At 47.1% G+C, this 18,704-nt stretch overlaps 3 protein-coding genes across 6 annotated transcripts; 1 reads left to right on the top strand and 2 right to left on the bottom strand.

The window, feature by feature from the left end:
• On the top strand, positions 1-7,546 carry vcpip1 (valosin containing protein (p97)/p47 complex interacting protein 1). Its single transcript, XM_053438123.1, has 3 exons — positions 1-2,782; positions 4,064-4,150; positions 4,324-7,546. Exons 1-3 carry the CDS (start codon positions 124-126, stop codon positions 5,115-5,117), a joined length of 3,540 nt encoding a protein of 1,179 aa, XP_053294098.1. The 5' UTR covers positions 1-123; the 3' UTR covers positions 5,118-7,546.
• Positions 7,547-9,492: 1,946 nt separating this feature from the next.
• Positions 9,493-14,105, bottom strand: LOC128454670 (gastrula zinc finger protein XlCGF57.1). 2 transcript variants are annotated; one of them, XM_053438143.1, is made up of 3 exons: positions 13,784-14,105; positions 12,826-13,044; positions 9,493-12,680 (listed from the first exon to the last, which is right to left on the bottom strand). In XM_053438143.1, exons 1-3 carry the CDS (start codon positions 13,953-13,955, stop codon positions 11,398-11,400), a joined length of 1,674 nt encoding a protein of 557 aa, XP_053294118.1. In that variant the 5' UTR covers positions 13,956-14,105; the 3' UTR covers positions 9,493-11,397. The 2 variants fall into 2 exon arrangements, with proteins under 2 accessions (XP_053294118.1, XP_053294117.1); XM_053438142.1 differs by having other exon boundaries at positions 9,493-12,698.
• Positions 14,106-14,373: 268 nt separating this feature from the next.
• LOC128454672 (zinc finger and SCAN domain-containing protein 12) lies at positions 14,374-18,629 on the bottom strand. 3 transcript variants are annotated; one of them, XM_053438146.1, is made up of 4 exons: positions 18,322-18,629; positions 17,575-17,628; positions 17,284-17,502; positions 14,374-16,497 (listed from the first exon to the last, which is right to left on the bottom strand). In XM_053438146.1, exons 1-4 carry the CDS (start codon positions 18,491-18,493, stop codon positions 15,569-15,571), a joined length of 1,374 nt encoding a protein of 457 aa, XP_053294121.1. In that variant the 5' UTR covers positions 18,494-18,629; the 3' UTR covers positions 14,374-15,568. The 3 variants fall into 3 exon arrangements, with proteins under 3 accessions (XP_053294121.1, XP_053294122.1, XP_053294123.1); XM_053438147.1 differs by lacking the exon at positions 17,575-17,628; XM_053438148.1 differs by lacking the exons at positions 17,284-17,502; positions 17,575-17,628.
• Between the last annotated feature and the right edge of the window lie 75 nt (positions 18,630-18,704).

Below are 18,704 nucleotides of genomic sequence, written 5' to 3' on the forward strand. Positions count from 1 at the left end.
AACCCGCCGCTTCCGTGTTGTTCTTGTGTTATTTTGGTTGGAATCGGTCGTCGGTGGCTCCGGGTTCGGCCCCGTCATGATCCTGTGAAGCTCGCGCGCACTTTCCTCCGTCTCCCCGCCGACATGTCGCTGCTGCCGAGCTCCAAGAAGCGGGACAAGCGCATTCTGTCCGGAACCTGCCCGGACCCCAAGTGCCAGGCGAGGCTCTTCTTCCCCGCGCACGGCTCCGTTAGCATCGAGTGCACCGAGTGTGGACAACGACACGAGCAGAGGAACCTGCTGACCGTCGAGGAGGTCACGGATCCGGATGTCGTGCTCCACAACCTGCTCAGAAACGCCCTGCTCGGTGTCACCGGGGCCCCGAAGAAGGGGACGGAGCTGGTGAAGGTGATGGGGCTGTCCAACTACCACTGCAAGCTCCTGTCTCCGGTCCTCACCCGGTACGGCATGGACAAGCAAACCGGCAAGGCCAAGCTGCTGAGGGACATGAACCAGGGGGAGATGTTTGACTGCTCGCTCCTGGGAGACAGGGCTTTCCTCATCGAGCCGGAACATGTGTCCACCATGGGCTACGGCAAGGACCGGTCCGGGAGCCTCATCTACCTCCACGACACCCTGGAGGAGGTTAAGAAGGCCAACAGCAACAGAGAGTGTCTCATTCCCGTCCATGTCGATGGAGACGGACACTGCCTGGTCCACGCTGTGTCCAGAGCGCTGGTCGGCAGAGAACTGTTCTGGCATGCTCTGAGGGAGAACCTCAAACAGAACTTCAAGAAGAACCTGGACCGCTACAAAGCCCTGTTTCAGGACTTCATCGACGCTGCCGAGTGGGAGGACATCATCAACGAGTGTGACCCCCTGTTCATCCCGCCTGAAGGCGTGCCGCTCGGGCTGCGGAACATCCACATATTTGGGTTAGCCAACGTCCTCCACCGACCCATAATCCTGCTGGACTCCTTGAGTGGAATGAGGAGTTCTGGGGATTACTCAGCCACCTTCCTGCCCGGCCTGGTGGCTGAGGAGCAGTGTCGGGGGAAAGACGGGAAGTTCAACAAACCCATCTGCATCGCCTGGAGCAGCTCCGGCAGGAACCACTACATCCCTCTGGTGGGAATCAAGAACACGGTGCTGCCCAAGCTGCCGGCCCGGCTGCTGCCCAAGGCCTGGGGCGTCCCCCAGGAGCTCATCAGGAAGTACATCAAGCTGGAGCAGGACGGGAGCTGCGTGATCGGCGGGGATCGCAGCTTGCAGGATAAATATCTGATGAGGCTGGTCAATGCCATGGAGGAGGTGTTCGTGGAGAAGCACAGCATCCACCCATCGCTGGTGGCTGACGTGCACCAGTACGTCTACAGACGGACCGGCGTGATCGGCATCCAGCCCGAGGAGGTGACTGAGGCTGCTAAGAAGTCAGTGATGGAGAACCGGCTGCACCGCTGCCTGATCTGCGGCGCCCTCTCCGAGCTCCACGTCCCACCGGATTGGCTGGTTCCTGGTGGGAAGCTCTACAACTTGGCCAAATCTACACACGGTCAACTGCGACCGGACAAGAACTACAGCTTCCCCCTTAACAACGTGGTCTGCTCTTATGACCCCCAGCGGGACGTCCTCATGGCAGACTACAAACTGAGCTCCCTCAACACCTGCAACTGGTGTCACGGCACGTCGGTCCGCCACATCCGGGGCAGCGGGTCAGTGGTTTACTTGGACGGGGACAGAACCAACACCCGCTCTCTGGGGGGGAAATGTGGATGTGGGTTCAAGCATTACTGGGACGCAAAAGAATACGACAACCTCCCTGAAGCCTTCCCCATCACGCTGGAGTGGGGGGGTCGGGTGGTGCGAGAGACTGTGTACTGGTTCCAGTATGAGGCAGACACAGCGTTGAACAGCAATGTGTATGACGTCGCGATGAAACTGGTCACCAAGCACTTTCCTGGGGAGTTTGGGAGTGAGATCCTGGTGCAGAAGGTGGTCAGCACCATCCTGCATCACACGGCCAAAAAGAACCCGGACGAGTACAACCCAGTGTCCATCGACGGGGCTCATGTCCAGCGTCTGACGGACACCAGTGAGACCGAGCAGGCGGCGGACACCCAGCCGCCCACTAAGATCATCCTGACTGGTCCCAAAGCAAAGACGCTCCACAAAGAGGAGCTGACGATGAGCCGGGCGGAGCGCAGCCTCCAGCAGAGCATCAGCGAGCAAGCCTTCGTCTCCCAGAGGCGACTCACTGACAAGTTGAAGCAGGAGCAGAGAGGCCAGGGCCGGACGTCTTCCCCCGGGGGGTCTCCAGAAACATCCTCCTCTTCGGCTCCAGCCACGCCCACCAAATCCCCGTCCTCGTCCAATAAGGAGAAGAAGATCCGTGTGACCACCAGTGACGGCAGGCAGGCCATGCTGACCCTGCAGGCCCAGACCTCCTTCTCAGAGCTGCAGAAGAGCATCGCCAACCAGTTTGGCGTTCCGCCGCCGCAGCAGTGCATCCGCTACGGCTTCCCACCCAAAGAGCTGGCCCCCCCGAAGCACGGTGAGGAGAACGAGCCTATGGCGCTGCAGCACGGGGACAGAGTGTCAGTGGAGATACTGAGGGGCCCCGAGGACAAGAGCCCCGAGGACAAGAGCCCCTCGGCTTCCATCCCTCGAGCCTCCAGCTCACACGCCTCCCTGCACTCGGTGAAGAGCGAGGACGCCGTGACCTCCGGCAGGACGAGCACCCGGGAGCTGCAGGACAGCATTGACCTTGAGATGTCCTCCCTCTGTCTCCTTGCAACTTTGATGGGTAAGAATACAGCAGCGTGGGACATGTCCCCGTCTGCTAATGAAACATCTTAAAACCTTTAATTGTGAACGCAGATTTTCAGTCTGAGATAAGTAACTTCAGCAGATGAACTAAGGCTGCAACTTTTGACCAGTGATTCTTTCTCAACTAAGCAGCAGAACATTTGGAGTGAACACAGCAGCAGAACATATTTAAAACATTGGTTGAAATGTTCAGCGTCATTTTTTTTTAGGTATAATTTTAGCTGTTCTAAGCAGTTTCTGTATCGTAGGTCGTAGAAACGTCCAGAACAAAGTCACTCAGGCTGATCCTGGAGTCAGATGATATGTAATCAATGGGGTCATGAAAGATGCTTTTGTTTTTTACAGCAAGTGTTCCCTGCTTATCTTTGTTCCAATACACAAAAAATAATTTGTCAAACACAATAGAGAGATTGATCCAAACATTTGAAGATGAATTAATCAATTACAAAGAAAAGTTAAATCTGTGACTGTTCACACAAACTGCTACAAGCATATCGTCAGGTTGAGTCGTGTCAACATCTGGAGTGGATCTGTGTTTGTGTCACTGCGCTGACGTTGAACATGATCTCGATGGGTTCACCAGCGGGGGGGGGGGGGGGGGGGGGGGGGGTTCTCTCTCACTCTGATCATGTGGTCCAGGTGGGTCCTGGGTCCTGATTGGTTGATGCAGACGTCAGTCGAGCTGCCGAATGAGCTTGCAGGAAGCCGGTTAGGTTCCATCATGGTGACTGTCTCTAATCATCCACCCTGGATGTTAGACAATTGTTTATGTGTGTGTGTGTGTGTGTGAATCTGCTGACTCAGGCAGCTCACCTGCCAACAGGGTCAAAGGTGGTGGTTGCACTCAGATAAACACATCAGCCGACCAGCAGGCAGCGTGACCGAGAGCGTCTGTCGATATTCAGGAAGGTTTCACCAGCACTCAGGTCTGACGCTGCGTTTCCTGTGAGCTGCAGCTCATATTAACGATCCTGAGAACACAGCTCCTGCTCATCAGTCTGTTTCCAGCCCGAGCTCACACTTCACACAGAGGATCAGCACAAATGTTATTTTGGTTCCCTGAAGATTTTTCACTCCCTTGACGTTGATTCAATCTTTCAAATCTCTGTGTTGCTGCTCCGTCAGATTAACACAGACATGAAGCTGACAACTGACCAATCTGCAAACCTCACAGGAATCAGAGCATTCAGACAGAATCATGTGGTTGTAGCTTGAGACTGAGTTTCCTCTGGTGTGTCTCTGTTTCTCTCTGTTCCAGGTGAAGATGTTTGGTCCTACGCAAAGAAGCTGCCGCACTTATTCCAGCAGGGGGGGGTCTTCTACAACATTGTGAAGAAAGACATGGGTGGGTTTGCTGGCTTCTTAGATGATCTGCTGATTCCAGTGGTAGAAAACCTTTGATATTAATGCTGATCCTTAAGTTGCTCATTGAATTTCATTTTCCTGATTTTAGACGAGAGGCAGATCTGTTGTTGATGCTGTGTGGTGAGCAGTCTGTGCTCTTCCTCTCTCTCTCAGGCCTGATGGACGGGAAGCACTGCACGCTGCCTCACCTCACCGGGAAAACCTTTGTTTACAACGCGGCAGAGGAGTGTCTGGAGCTCTGTGTGGACACTGCTGGTCACTTCCCTGTCGGCCCTGACGTGGAGGAGCTGGTGAAGGAGGCGTTGGTGCAGCTGCGCTCGGAGACGACCACCAGGGGCAGCAGAGAGGGCAGCCCGTCACACGGCCTGCTGCGGCTGGGCAGCGGTGGCGTCATTCGCAAGAAGGAGCAGCTGCAGAACGTCAACGCCTTCCAGGGTAAAGGTCACTCCCTAGGCAGTGCCGGTGGCTCCTCCCCTCCTGAACACCGGCCTATCACTCGCCAGCACAGCAGCGGCATGGACCTGAGTGCCAGTGTGTCCAGAGGTCCACCCGACCTGTCGGACATCCCCGAGGACGCCACCAGGGAGCTGGTCCGGATGGCGCCCGGCTTCGTCACCATGAAGGACAGTCGAGGTCTGGACCCCAGCCTGATGGAGCAGCAGAGGAGGAAGCTGCAGGAGATGGTCTCCTCCATCCAGGCTTCCATGGAGCGCCACCTGAGGGACCAGCAGGGTGCCGCCGCCTCAGGGGGCGGAGCCAGCCACGATCTAACAGGCGGGACTAAGATGGGCACGGGTCAACCAACGTCTACAGCCAGCCATGCACCTCCAGCTGCAGCAGAGGTGTCTCCAGCTGGCAAAGCAGATGAGACGCCAGAGGATCCGGAGGAGATGGACAGCCAGGAGTCCGGACAGCGCGGCGCCACCGAACCAATGGATCACTCCTGATCCCTCCGGACCCTCCCCCCCGTGCTGACCCCGCCCCACCTGGCCAGCACCTGTGGGTCGTGACGCCTCAGGTCGGATCCCAAAGCTTCGGTTCTCATCGTGTTTCCTTTACTGCATGACTAAAGAGCGGGCCGGCCGCCTCACCTCTCTGTGGCTGGAGGCGAAGAGGCAAAGAGGCGTCTGTGACACGTCATCGATACGTTCACACATTTCCACAGTTCTGTTGCAGTCTGACGTTGTTGCTGTGTTTAAACTCTATGCACTTTGTTACACACTCTGTCTCAGCTGTCTACGCCACAACATCACGTAGTAAATAATAAATGCAGCTTCTGATTTATTAACGCGTTTGAAAGAAATTCTTTTGGCTTTTAGGAAAAGTTGTTCCTCTGTATTTGATTATATATCTTGAATGATGATCTCACAATATATCTCAGAGTCTGTATGACGACAGAATTGTATCTTAATCCCTGTGATTCCCACCTGCAGACGTCTGATCCTCTCGCGATAAACATGCAGCGTTAACACCAGAGGACAAGTCGTTCGCAGACTGTGTGTCTGTGTGTGTGTGTGTGTGTGTGTGAGAGATAAGCACCTGTGTATATAGAAAAATACCTTGACTCTTAATCTGCCACCAGGAGGATAACTGCTGGTTCACGGCAGTGTCGTGTCCTGAGAACACTCCTGACACGTGAGCTTCTACACCGAGCTTCTCCAACCTCCACCACCTACTGGTGAGTAACAGCAGCTGCAGTTCTGACACTAGCGCCACCTGCAGGTAAAGGGTGTTACTGGGTTTTCCCCACGTGTGTTTGTATTGCCTCTTTTAAAGGAGCAATACATAAATATTTGCTAATTGCTCGTTGACCATCACCACAGACGGATTCCAGTAAGAAAACGTACATACAGCAACTTTTAAACATTTATTTTTACATCTTAAACCTGGAAAGATTAAAGGTAGTTTACTGCTGAGTCATGTGCCCTCTACCCACAGGCAAGCCAGTACCTCTATGGTGACTAACACATTAACATAGATCTCAAAACTGACGGGATATATATTTCAAATCATTTAAAAAAGTTAACCTATAATCAGACAAGTGTTTATTTTAACACTGTTTATGTAAGAATCCCATTTATTGGGCACAACCTCTTTAAAACCAGATTTCTCAAAGAAAACTGTTGTAATTGTGGTTTAAAAAAAAGGAATATTTGAGGTTACACAGTAGAATCAATACACCTTTTGTTATTCGCCTTGAAAAAAGTATTAGCTGAGCTCATGATAAACTTGAGGAGGTAAAACACACACGCAGTAACATTAAAAGAATTCTGCTGTCGCCCTCATTACCTGCTCGTGACACAGTGTTGGACTTTCAGCTCCTGAGAACAAAGCGTTGAACCAGAGAAACCTGTCAAACTGAGCGGAGCAGTAAAAGCTGCTCATCGTCGCAGGAGAACCTCGTAAAAGAATCTGAAAAGAATCTGTTTGCTTCCTGAAGGAATTAAATGTTCATGAAGGGAAAAAGCAACAGCAGAAATATGTCTTCATTTCTTATTTCTAACGATTTTAGTTGTGATTCCAAAGTCCAGAGGAACTTGGTTTTAAATTGACTGCTTTTCTGAACTTGATAAAAACACGTGTTGTTTTTCACTCAGAAGCCACAAATCGTTTGTTTTTATCACCAGGAGAAACTGAAGTCAGCAGCTTGGGTTCTTGATTGTTTAGACAAAAGTCCCACGTTTTACACACCTGGACACGGAGACTCCATTAAAGGAGGAGGTTGAGCTTTGGAGGAAACTCTTCTTCTCCTGCTCAGATTGACTCAGATCAACTCTGGTGTTAGTTCGTTCCAGACTGTGGACGTGATGCTCAGCAGCTCTGTGCTATGTACAGACTTCAGCCTGGTGTCGATCAGAAACATCCAGCTCTCAGCAAGAAGGAGAGAAACTCTTATTCCTAAAAAAATCCAAATGTTAAGACTGAATGTCTGTTTACACTTTTGTTGCCAACAACACGTCTGCGTTGCTGTTGAGTGCTGAGGCTTCGACAGAGGAGCTGATCCTCAGGCCTTAAAACCAGTTTGTTTCACACTGAAGTGCTTTGATCCCAAGCTCAGTTGATTTCAACTCAACCTTTGATCCCAATCTGTTAGTTTGAGAAGAGGAAGAACTGATCCCTCAGTCAGAAGAAGACTCTGGTGTAACAAGCTTTTCTTTGTGACTGCTGTACTAATGACATGAGTTGTGATCCACTTGTATAATAGTGTATAATGTAGAATATTTGGACTTGTACAGAAACAGATGGTTCGGTTCCTTCAGCTTGTTTTGTGTTCACTTCTCTCTGGTTTGCTGATAAAATATTAATGATTCAGTTTCAACCTCCTGTTTGCATGTGTGAGGAATTTTCAACCCCAACAATAAAAACACTTAATTCACCTGTTTTTGTATTTTGTGTGTTACGGGAGTGTTTGTGTTTGAGACAATATCGTTTTATGAAGTTATGAGTGTTTGTGAAAGAGTGGGTTTATTTCAATAAAACTTACAAAATAAATATCAACGAACTTCTGGAGAATCATTAGAATTTATTTAATGTCTAATGGATCCATTCATAACAAATCTGAAATACACACACATTAAAAACTCTTGTCCAGCTTCTCCTCACCTGTCCTGTGTTAGTGTCTCAGTCCATTCAGCTTGTCCTCACCTGTCCTGTGTTAGTGTCTCAGTCCCTTCAGCTTGTCCTCACCCGTCCTGTCTTCCAGCTAACTGCACACATCCACACAGCGTGTGTCGTAAGATTCTCTAAAGTAAAGTCCAGTTATTTCTCTAAGAGCTTCACTGAGTTTCTGTCTCTTAACCCTTGTGTGGTGTTCGTGTTTGGGTCAATCAGCCAATGTTCGTGGGTCTGATGGATCCACCGCAGTATTCGGTCTTTCAATCAATACAGCTACAACAATATATGTAAAAATACTTAACAGATGTCAACTTTATCCCAATTACAAGCAATATAAACAGCATATATGGTTAAAAGTTGTCATTTACCCCTGTTAAAGTGCTTTTTGTGATAAAATGCAATTAAACAAAGAAATTGTTACAATCAAGATATGATTGGAAAAAAACAAATATGAAACAAGGTTTTTCATCAGTGTTGAGGTCTATTTCTTGAACTTAATTAGAAATTGAACACACTCATGTCAGTCTACATGAGAAATGATTTTTGAAGAGAGAAAATCTTTGGAAGACAATGAAGGGGAAGAGTTTAGAGAATATGAAGATCCTGTTTCAATTCAGAGTCTGAGTGAGTTTGAAGAAGAGGATGAGATTGACCAGCAGCCAGGCCAGGCCACCAGCAGCCAACATATGGATGTCAAAAAATTATGAAATCACATGGCTACCAATGTAATAAGGATGCAACCAGGGCCGACAGGGATAGCAGTGAATCATGTGCAGGACATCAATTCTTCTTACGAACTTTTCATTACGTAAATCATTCTGCACTCATTTGGAGGGACAGCGTGTTTTCGTAGAAAGCTGGAATGAGATGAACCAAACCCATTTGTTTGCAGACTTTGGGGTTATTATCCGTGCTGGAGTTTTCAAATCCAAAGGGGAATCCACAGATTCCTTGTGAGATGCAGAAACTGGCAGAGAACTTTTTGCTTGAAATGTACAATTTAACCCTTTACGTAGTCCTGGGTCCAGTGGACCCGAACACCACATATGTAATATAAATGTGTAGGGGGGGGTGTACAGTGTACAGTCACTGAAAATATGTTCTTGTATATGTTCATCACAGAAAATGAGCCAAGGCCAATGAATCTCAGGTTGAAAAAAATATTTATCGCATAATTTTTCTTTTAGCAAACATTGAAAACCTGTCCCACAGTCCCTAACAACATACAAGGGTTAATAGAACCTCAGGCTCAGGAGGCCACTGGTCACTTTCATACGTTTCTGGGATCATAGAACAGATCTGCTGAATCAAGTCTATTAAATATGTGTGATTCCTGCTCCCACCCACAATGAGACGAGGGACTTTAATGTCATCCAACATCTAATAAAGACCCAAGAGTTAAACTCAGACTCCAAACTAACTTACACAGATGAGTGTGATAGTGCAGGTTTGACATCTGACAATGTTCAATCAGTTCTAATAAAAGATAGTCTTCATGGACACATGGGTTTATAGCTTATCTTAATTTTTATATGAATATGTTGAGTATTTTGATCTTTGAAGCTGTTTAATCTGTGTAATGAAATGTTTCCTGCGACACAGACTCAATAGTTACAGGCTGGTTACTCAGTTATAATCTCCGTGTGGACATCGGTTAGCATTCTCAAGTCCCCCAGGATTTAATGTGAATGACGACTCGGGAGACAGTTGTTCAGGTTCCTGCTCTTTAATCCAGCAGAGTTTCAACAGAAAGATGTGTGTGTCTGTGTGTGTGTGGTTCTACAAATAAAAGCGCAATCATAATAAACCTTATCAGCCACACAGCTATCAAGTAGCCTTTAGCTTAGCTACAATGCACAGGCTAAAACACAAGCTAACAAGGAATAAAGCAGTCACAAGGATTACACAACAAAGACACACACAAAGATGCAGTGACGATGTGGCCGACAAATAAACAACTAACGGACTTTGCTCTGGACGCACACACAGGAAAACAACTGTGGTTGAACTGTACAACAGAGCAGCTCTTCAGGTTAACACTGAACTGACACACACACTCAGCCAAGTGTGTGTGTCTGTGTGTGTCACAAGAGTCTCGATCTCAGTTGAACTGGTGTAACTTATTGTACGAAGCAGATGCCTGTTGGCAGGTTGTGGTAGAGTGTGTACTCACATGAGGAAAAGGTTCTGGTAGGAGTATACAACACAGCAGCTCTACAAATGAGCAGAGTTACTAGAAATTACAAGGATTAATAAAACGTAGAAGCTTATAGCATTAATTAAAAGAAACACTAAGGTTAAAAACATTATTTACTTTATTCACGTATTTGAAAGTATATTATTAGAAGTCCTTATTCTTTGTTAGTTCCCTGTACTGTGCTGTTACTGGTTAACCTCCTAGATAGTGTTGAAACTTTGGTATTGGCAGATCATAACATTGACATTAACTCACACTCTGGGATTATATTATAAGTGTTATGTTGTTACAAATGTGTGAGGTTAATTAATAATAGGATTGGTTTATGTTAACTAGTGTCCCACTGTTGACAACCTGAAGTTGTGTGTCAGGGAACTCGTTTTGTGTGATTTAACTCATCTTAAAAGGTACATGTGCAATTATATTCTTATTTTTTAATATGCAGGGTAAAGGCCAATTTGTTTTCTACGCCCTTGTCTTGATCCTTTAGTGCTTCATGCACAAATTTCTGACATCTACAATATTTGTATTTTACTCATTGTTTGTATGTAATGATTTTTCAGAGTAGTAACTTAAACTGAAGTAAATGTAACTGACTACAAATGTTTTTTTTTATTTTTATTTTTTAAATAACATGAAATCAATCTAAACAAAAACATCATATTTACTTTTTTTATTAACCGTGATAATATATTTAATATCTGTGAATTCCAGATGCAGTATAAAGACAATCAATGGAATATTTTATGTTTTCATATAAGTTATATTTTATAAACTCATTCTGCATTTTCATGACAGCACAGTGGCTGTGGCTGTCAGGTAAACAAACTGCACTGCCAAGTACTATCAAGTGGATTCAATCCCACAATACATCACATAGAAAATGAACAAACAAGCTGGAGGAAGAGAATCAAAGAATCTATCTGGCAGGATGACCACACTCATATAACTGAGGTGGAGAATATGAATATTAAAAAGACATAATTATTGAAGAGGCCAAACACATTTGTATGAACGAGGGACTCGCTCTGAAGACTCGGCGGCTCCCGGTTGTTTCAGAGAAATACTGCTGCAAACAGAAATGTGAGGAGCACGGTCACGAGGATCAACTCGTCTCCACAAGCTTCGTCTTGATGGTTTCTTCTGTGGAAACTGATTCTCAGCTGTTCTCTCAACTGGGTGGATTAGAAACACTTTTAGGAAAGAGCTTTGATTATGTGGCTCTTCACTTCTGTGGCTTCTTGTGCGTCGTGTCCATGAAACTCACAACTGCTCCTCTCCCACAAAGTTCACAACACCACATGTGACTGTACTGTCTGTGATCCCAGGTGACCTCCTAACCGAGACACATCTCTTTCCCATCAGGTGCTGCAGTGATGAGGTTTCTCACCAGTGAGGACTCTGGTCACATTCAGTCAATTCACCACAACACGGGAAATTTCTCCCACATCTTCGGGGATTAACATGTTTTCCTCCGTGTGGATCCTAATGTGCTTTCTTAAGGATGCTGCATGAATAAAGCTCATCCCACACATGTTGCAGATATATGGCTTCTCACCCGTGTGGAGTCTCATGTGACCTCTCAGGGCCGACCTCTGTTTGAAATTTTTTCCGCATATTTCACAGAAAAACGGTCTCTCGCCCGTGTGGCGACGAATGTGCTCTTCCAAGTGAACCTTCCGAGTGAATGTTTTTCCGCAGAAGTCACAAGAGAACGGCCTCTCACCCGTGTGAACCCTCAGGTGTAAGGTTAACCTGGACTTACAGAGAAAAGCTTTCCCACAAGTGTCACAGGAATACGGCTTCTCACCTGTGTGAGCCCTCATGTGGACCAGCAAGTTTGAATTGGTCAAGAAGGTTTTCTGACACAGCTCACATGAAAACGGCCTCTCACCCGTGTGGAGTCTCATGTGCACTCTCAGGGCCGACCGCTGCTTGAAATTTTTCCCACAGAGTTTGCAGAAAAACGGTCTCTCGCCCGTGTGACGACTAATGTGCTCCTCCAAGTGAACCTTCCGACCGAAGGTTTTCCCACAGGTGTCACAAGAAAACGGCCTCTCACCTGTGTGGGTTCTTTTGTGGGTTCTCAATGCAGAGTTGTTGCTAAATTGTTTCCCACATGTGTTGCAGGTGTACGGCTTCTCACCTGTGTGGTTTCTCATGTGGATCAAAAAGCCCAACTTAGAGGTGAGAAATTTCCCACAAGTTTCACAAGAAAACGACTTCTCACCTGTGTGGATTCTCAGATGTTTGTCCAGTTTGGACTTGACATCAAACCCTTTTCCACAAGTGTCACATGAGAAAGACGTCTTCCCTGTGTGAGTGGAGCAGTGACTCTGTGTCGGGGGGGAGTTGTTTCTCTGAGACTCTTCATCTCTAGTCGGTCCTGGGTCCACATGCTCACTTCCTCTCTGAGCTCGGCTCTCAGCTCCAGGAGAGATGTGGGAGAGGAGCGGCTGCTCACTGGTTGGTTCTGGTTCACTGTGATCACTTCCCTCATAAGGAGACGTCAACATGAAGGTATCGTCCTCCTGCTTCAGGACAAGCTGCTCTCCCTCCTGACTGGTGCAGAGCTCCTCCTGCTCCTCTTTAATCTGTGGAGGCTCTGGATCCTCTTGGTCCAGACTGGGGTTCCTCTCCTGGTCAGTGAGAAGCTCCTCCTCCTTACAGACATGTTGCTGTGGGGGCTCTTGAGGCTCTTGAGGCTCTTGAGGCTCTGGAGGAACAAAGAGACAAGAGATCACTAATGTGAAGAGAACCAATAAAAACACGTTAAATCCTTTAGGATCCCATGAGTCCTGTTCCTGTCTTAGTGTCTCTCAGTCCATTCAGCTTGTCCTCACCTGTCCTCTGGAGCTCTATCTCCGGGCTCCAAACGATGTCCAGCAGTCTGCGCTGTCCATCGATCTCTTCACTGAAGTGGATAATACTTCTGCTGACTCCAGGTCTTTCTCCAGCAGCAGCAGGGTCCTCTTGGTCCAGACCTGAGTTCCTGTCCCGGGCACAGAGCTGCTGGGCGCTGAGAGTCTTCCTCTTCTTCCAGACATGTGTCCGGGGGAACTCTGCAGGTACAAGGAGTCACAGTAAACAACAGACTGTGTTTTAAAAGTCTTTGTCAAAAGTGTATTTGTCATGGTTTTTGAACTGGGGCCTGGTTTATAACTTTTGTGTAGGTTCTACTTATCACACAAAAGATCAAATCTATACAAACAAAGTTAACGAGAGGATGTGAGCACTCACACACAAACTTTGACTCATTCATATGAACGTTTGGGAGACAGGACAGTGGTGACACAGACGTGAGGGGACGAATTGAAGCTGGAATCAAAATCCACTTTATACATTAAAACCTGGAGTGCTAGTGAGGCATGAATCCTCAATCAACTGTCAGTGTCTCAATCCATCAGCTTGTCCTCACCTGTCCTGTGTTAGTGTCTCAATCCATCAGCTTGTCCTCACCTGTCCTGTGTTAGTGTCTCAGTCCATTCAGCTTGTCCTCACCTGTCCTGTGTTAGTGTCTCTCAATCCATTCAGCGTGTCCTCACCTGTCCTGTGTTAGTGTCTCTCAATCCATTCAGTGTGTCCTCACCTGTCCTGTGTTAGTGTCTCAGTCCATTCAGTGTGTCCTCACCTGTCCTGTGTTAGTGTCTCAGTCCATTCAGTGTGTCCTCACCTGTCCTGTGTTAGTGTGTCAGTCCATTCAACTTGTCCTCACCTGTCCTGTGTTAGTGTCTCAGTCCATTCAGTGTGTCCTCACCTGTCCTGTGTTAGTGTCTCTCAGTCCATTCAGTGTGTCCTCACCTGTCCTGTGGAGCTTTATCTCCGGTTTCCACGCGATGTCCAACAGTCTTCTCTGTCGATCGATCTCTTCCTCGTACTCGAGGACAGTTTGTTCGAACACTCTGAATATCTCTTCAGCAGCAGCAGTTAGTCGCTCGTGGACAAAGTCTCTCAGACACTGAACTGAAGACATTGTTGCTTCATCAGCGCTCGAACATTTATCTGCGACACGACGACACCATCGTCTTCCAGCTAACTGCACACATCCACACAGCTAGCACACAGCTAGCCAGGCCAACACTTCCGGTCTGCGCGTCAGCTTGCTGTCATGTCCCGGAAGTGGAACTGAGTAACTTCCGCTCCGAAGCTTTTCCGTTAATTAAACAAAGTTTATGAGTGAAATGACCGGAAGTGTTTCAGCGGCCGCCACAATAAGCGCTGTTTGATTTTTCTATATGATGAGGAAAGGAGCTTTAATGCCTAAATGATCTCCTTCAGAGGAGGAAACACCGAACCATCCTTTATGAGAGGACATGTCCCACAAGTCTTTGAGGCAGCTGAATTTAAAGTGACGTCAGCTCGTAGTTTCAACTGGACACACACACACAAAATAAAAATAACTATCAGCTTTTATTCTCCTGAAAAGAAGCAGAACTGATGAGAATCCTCACATTGATCTGAGCTCCTGATCAATGTGATCAACAATCATTATGAACACTTTTTCAATCAAATATATGAGCGTATTTCCTGTTAGTGATTATTCAATGTCTCCTCTGTACAAACTGAAATCGTATTTTCCCAGATTCTGTACAAACAGGAAACTTTCCTTTAACTATTTCCAAAGAACATCCCTCCAGGTGATAAGTGAAGATTTATTGGCGACATGAGGACATGGCGGTTTGCAGGGCAGAGCTGTATCGACAGCAGGCAGGAGAATAAATGTCAGAAATTCAACTCAATATTCCTTCTTATATTTCTCAAAATACAGAATCATAACATCATGCTGTGTTTGTATGTAAACATGTTTCTGTGCAATAACTTTTAATGTGAGGGTGACTAACTAAAAAGTATTTTTCTTGGGAAATGTAAAGAAAAAATTACATGAAATTAATTCAAGCAAAAACATCTGAGTTTGTATTAACACACGTGTGTGTTACAAACTCATTCTGCATTTTAATGACAGCACAGTAGCTGTGGCTGTCAGGTAAACAAACTGCACTGCCAAGTACTATCAAGTGGATTCAATCCCACAATACATCACATAGAAAATGAACAAACAAGCTGGAGGAAGAGAATCAAAGAATCTATCTGGCAGGATGACCACACTCATATAACTGAGGTGGAGAATATGAATATTAAAAAGACATAATTATTGAAGAGGCCAAACACATTTGTATGAACGAGGGACTCGCTCTGAAGACTCGGAGGCTCCCGGTTGTTTCAGAGAAATACTGCTGCAAACAGAAATGTGAGGAGCACGGTCACGAGGATCAACTCGTCTCCACAAGCTTCGTCTTGATGGTTTCTTCTGTGGAAACTGATTCTCAGCTGTTCTCTCAACTGGGTGGATTAGAAACACTTTTAGGAAAGAGCTTTGATTATGTGGCTCTTCACTTCTGTGGCTTCTTGTGCGTCGTGTCCATGAAACTCACAACTGCTCCTCTCCCACAAAGTTCACAACACCACATGTGACTGTACTGTCTGTGATCCCAGGTGACCTCCTAACCGAGACACATCTCTTTCTCTTTCCCATCAGGTGCCGCAGTGATGTGGTTTCTCACCAGTGAGGACTCTGGTCACATTCAGTCAATTCACCACAACACGGGAAATTTCTCCCACATCTTCGGGGATTAACAACTTTTCCTCGGTGTGGATCCTAATGTGCTTTCTTAAGGATGTTGGATAAATGAAACTCCTCCCACACGTGCTGCAGATACACGGCTTCTCACCCGTGTGGAGTCTCATGTGGACCAGCAAGTTTGTTTTGACCAAGAAAGTTTTCTGACATATTTCACATGAAAACGGCCTCTCACCTGTGTGGACTCTCATGTGCACTCTCAGGGCCGACCTCTGTTTGTAATTCTTCCCACATAGTTTGCAGAAAAACGGTCTCTCGCCCGTGTGACGACTAATGTGCTCTTGCAAGTGAACCTTCCGACTGAATGTTTGCCCGCAGAAGTCACAAGAATACGGTCTCTCACCCGTGTGGACCCTCAGGTGTAAGGTCAACCTGGACTTACAGAGAAACGCTTTCCCACAAGTGTCACATGAGAAGGGCCTCTCTCCTGTGTGGATTCTCACATGTGTGTTCAGTTTGGACTTGGTCATAAACACTTTTCCACAAATGTCACACATGAAAGACGTCTTCCCTGTGTGAGTGCTGCAGTGACTCTGTGTCGGGGGGGAGTTGTTTCTCTGGGACTCTTCATCTCTAGTCGGTCCTGGGTCCACATGCTCACTTCCTCTCTGAGCTCGGCTCTCAGCTCCAGGAGAGATGTGGGAGAGGAGCTGCTGCTCACTGGTTGGTTCAGTGTGATCACTTCCCTCATAAGGAGACGTCAACATAAAGGTCTGGATCTGCTTCAGGACAAGCTGCTCTCCCTCCTGATTGGTGCAGAGCTCCTCCTGCTCCTCTTTAATCTGTGGAGGCTCTGGATCCTCTTGGTCCAGACTGGGGTTCCTCTCCTGGTCAGTGAGAAGCTCCTCCTCCTTACAGACGTGTTGCTCTGGAAGCTCTGTAGGAACAAAGAGACAAGAGATCACTCATATGATGAGAACCAGACGTCTAAGAAGATACATATCAGTGCTGTGTCGTCAGGACCAACAAGTTATCAGTAAGATGAAACCTTAGTTTAAACAATAATAATAAACTTTATTTATATAGCACCTTTAAAAACAGCTTTTTTAGCAAAGCAAAAAGAAGGTAGACAAATGGGATGGAGGCAAAGTGACAGACATCAACATTGAGGGGCGTGATGATGATAGAATCTATTACCATAAATACCATTTCGGGATTAGATTGATTTGTTAAACTCAAGTTGGAAAAGAATTATAAATAGAACCAGAAGAAGAAATTAGGAGCTCAGACTCGCTGACAGACGAACAGGTGCATCACGTCCAGACGCTAACCAGGACAACACCACAGAGAACCAACTGACTTTGATCTGACACACAGATCCTTGGTTTCAGAGCTGTTGGTTAATTTATTGCCTGAGTGAAGTTTAATGATTCCAGTGTTTCTATAGAATCAGTAATAAATCAATTTAAATGATATCTCTCCTTAGATCTGGTTTCTGGAGCAGAGCTAGGTCACATGCTAGCTGAGAATACCAGAGCCAGACATGTTCCTCTGCTCTCACTGTCAGGTGACCGGTGAAGAGATGGTGGACAAAGAATCAATAGAAACAGGTTAAATGCTTTAGGATCCCATGAGTCCTGTTCCTGTGTTTTCATTAAGTCCATTCAGCTTGTCCTCACCTGTCCTGTCTTAGTGTCTCTCAGTCCATTCAGCTTGTCCTCACCTGTCCTCTGGAGCTCTATCTCCGGGCTCCAAACGATGTCCAGCAGTCTGCGCTGTCCATCGACCTCTTCACTGAAGTGGATAATACTTCTGCTGACTCCAGGTCTTTCTCCAGCAGCAGCAGGGTCCTCTTGGTCCAGACCTGACTTCCTGTCCCGGGCACAGAGCTGCTGGGCGGTGAGAGTCTTCCTCTTCTTCCAGACATGTGTCCGGGGGAACTCTGCAGGTACAAGGAGTCACAGTAAACAACAGATCACCAAAGTCACTGAGATCTGTACGGCTGCTTTCAGACCTGTGAACAACAAGGTCGGAGTGAGACTCAGTTTGTCCTCCTCCTCCTGAGCTCCTGTATAAAGTGTGAACAGCGGGGGGGGGGGGGGGGGGGGGGTAACACAGGAAACAAATGTCTCTGGTGACAAAGTGCTGACACACACGATGAAGACACAGACAAAGAAGTGAGGAGAGTTCGTGGTGATCAGAGCTGATGACGTGTCAGGTGATGTAAACATGATCACATGACCTCTGCAGCAGGTAACAGGTCACTTCCTGTGTGTGTCTGCCCCTGCCCCCTAACCCTGTCCTGTGTTAGTGTCTCAGTCCATTCAGCTTGTCCTCACCTGTCCTGTGTTAGTGTCTCTCAGTCCATTCAGCTTGTCCTCACCTGTCCTGTGTTAGTGTCTCAGTCCATTCATCTTGTCCTCACCTGTCCTGTGTTAGTGTCTCAGTCCATTCAGTGTGTCCTCACCTGTCCTGTGTTAGTGTCTCAGTCCATTCAGTGTGTCCTCACCTGTCCTGTGTTAGTGTCTCAGTCCATTCATCTTGTCCTCACCTGTCCTGTGTTAGTGTCTCAGTCCATTCAGTGTGTCCTCACCTGTCCTGTGTTAGTGTCTCAGTCCATTCAGTGTGTCCTCACCTGTCCTGTGTTAGTGTCTCAGTCCATTCAGCTTGTCCTCACCTGTCCTGTGTTAGTGTCTCAGTCCATTCAGTGTGTCCTCACCTGTCCTGTGTTAGTGTCTCAGTCCATTCAGTGTGTCCTCACCTGTCCTGTGGAGCTTTATCTCCGGTTTCCACGCGATGTCCAACAGTCTTCTCTGTCGATCGATCTCTTCCTCGTACTCGAGGACAGTTTGTTCGAACACTCTGAATATCTCTTCAGCAGCAGCAGTTAGTCGCTCGTGGACAAAGTCTCTCAGACACTGAACTGAAGACATTGTTGCTTCATCAGCGCTCGAACATTTATCTGCGACACGACGACACCATCGTCTTCCAGCTAACTGCACACATCCACACAGCTAGCACACAGCTAGCCAGGCCAACACTTCCGGTCTGCGCGTCAGCTTGCTGTCATGTCCCGGAAGTGGAACTGAGTAACTTCCGCTCCGAAGCTTTACCGTTAACAAAATAAAAAGTATTTTACTATTT

This window comes from Pleuronectes platessa, chromosome 13 (assembly GCF_947347685.1).
Source record: "Pleuronectes platessa chromosome 13, fPlePla1.1, whole genome shotgun sequence".
Classification (NCBI taxonomy): domain Eukaryota; kingdom Metazoa; phylum Chordata; class Actinopteri; order Pleuronectiformes; family Pleuronectidae; genus Pleuronectes; species Pleuronectes platessa.

Coding starts and splice junctions, on each gene's coding strand:
- vcpip1 (XM_053438123.1), top strand. CDS start 124: ATGTCGCTGCTGCCGAGCTCCAAGAAGCGGGACAAGCGCATTCTGTCC. Junction 2,783..4,063: donor TCTCCTTGCAACTTTGATGG/GTAAGAATACAG, acceptor TCTCTGTTCCAG/GTGAAGATGTTTGGTCCTAC. Junction 4,151..4,323: donor CATTGTGAAGAAAGACATGG/GTGGGTTTGCTG, acceptor TCTCTCTCTCAG/GCCTGATGGACGGGAAGCAC.
- LOC128454670 (XM_053438142.1), bottom strand. CDS start 13,955: ATGTCTTCAGTTCAGTGTCTGAGAGACTTTGTCCACGAGCGACTAACT. Junction 13,045..13,783: donor GATAAAGCTCCACAGGACAG/GTGAGGACACAC, acceptor TTGTACCTGCAG/AGTTCCCCCGGACACATGTC. Junction 12,699..12,825: donor GATAGAGCTCCAGAGGACAG/GTGAGGACAAGC, acceptor TTGTTCCTCCAG/AGCCTCAAGAGCCTCAAGAG.
- LOC128454672 (XM_053438146.1), bottom strand. CDS start 18,493: ATGTCTTCAGTTCAGTGTCTGAGAGACTTTGTCCACGAGCGACTAACT. Junction 17,629..18,321: donor GATAAAGCTCCACAGGACAG/GTGAGGACACAC, acceptor CACTTTATACAG/GAGCTCAGGAGGAGGAGGAC. Junction 17,503..17,574: donor TCCGACCTTGTTGTTCACAG/GTCTGAAAGCAG, acceptor TTGTACCTGCAG/AGTTCCCCCGGACACATGTC.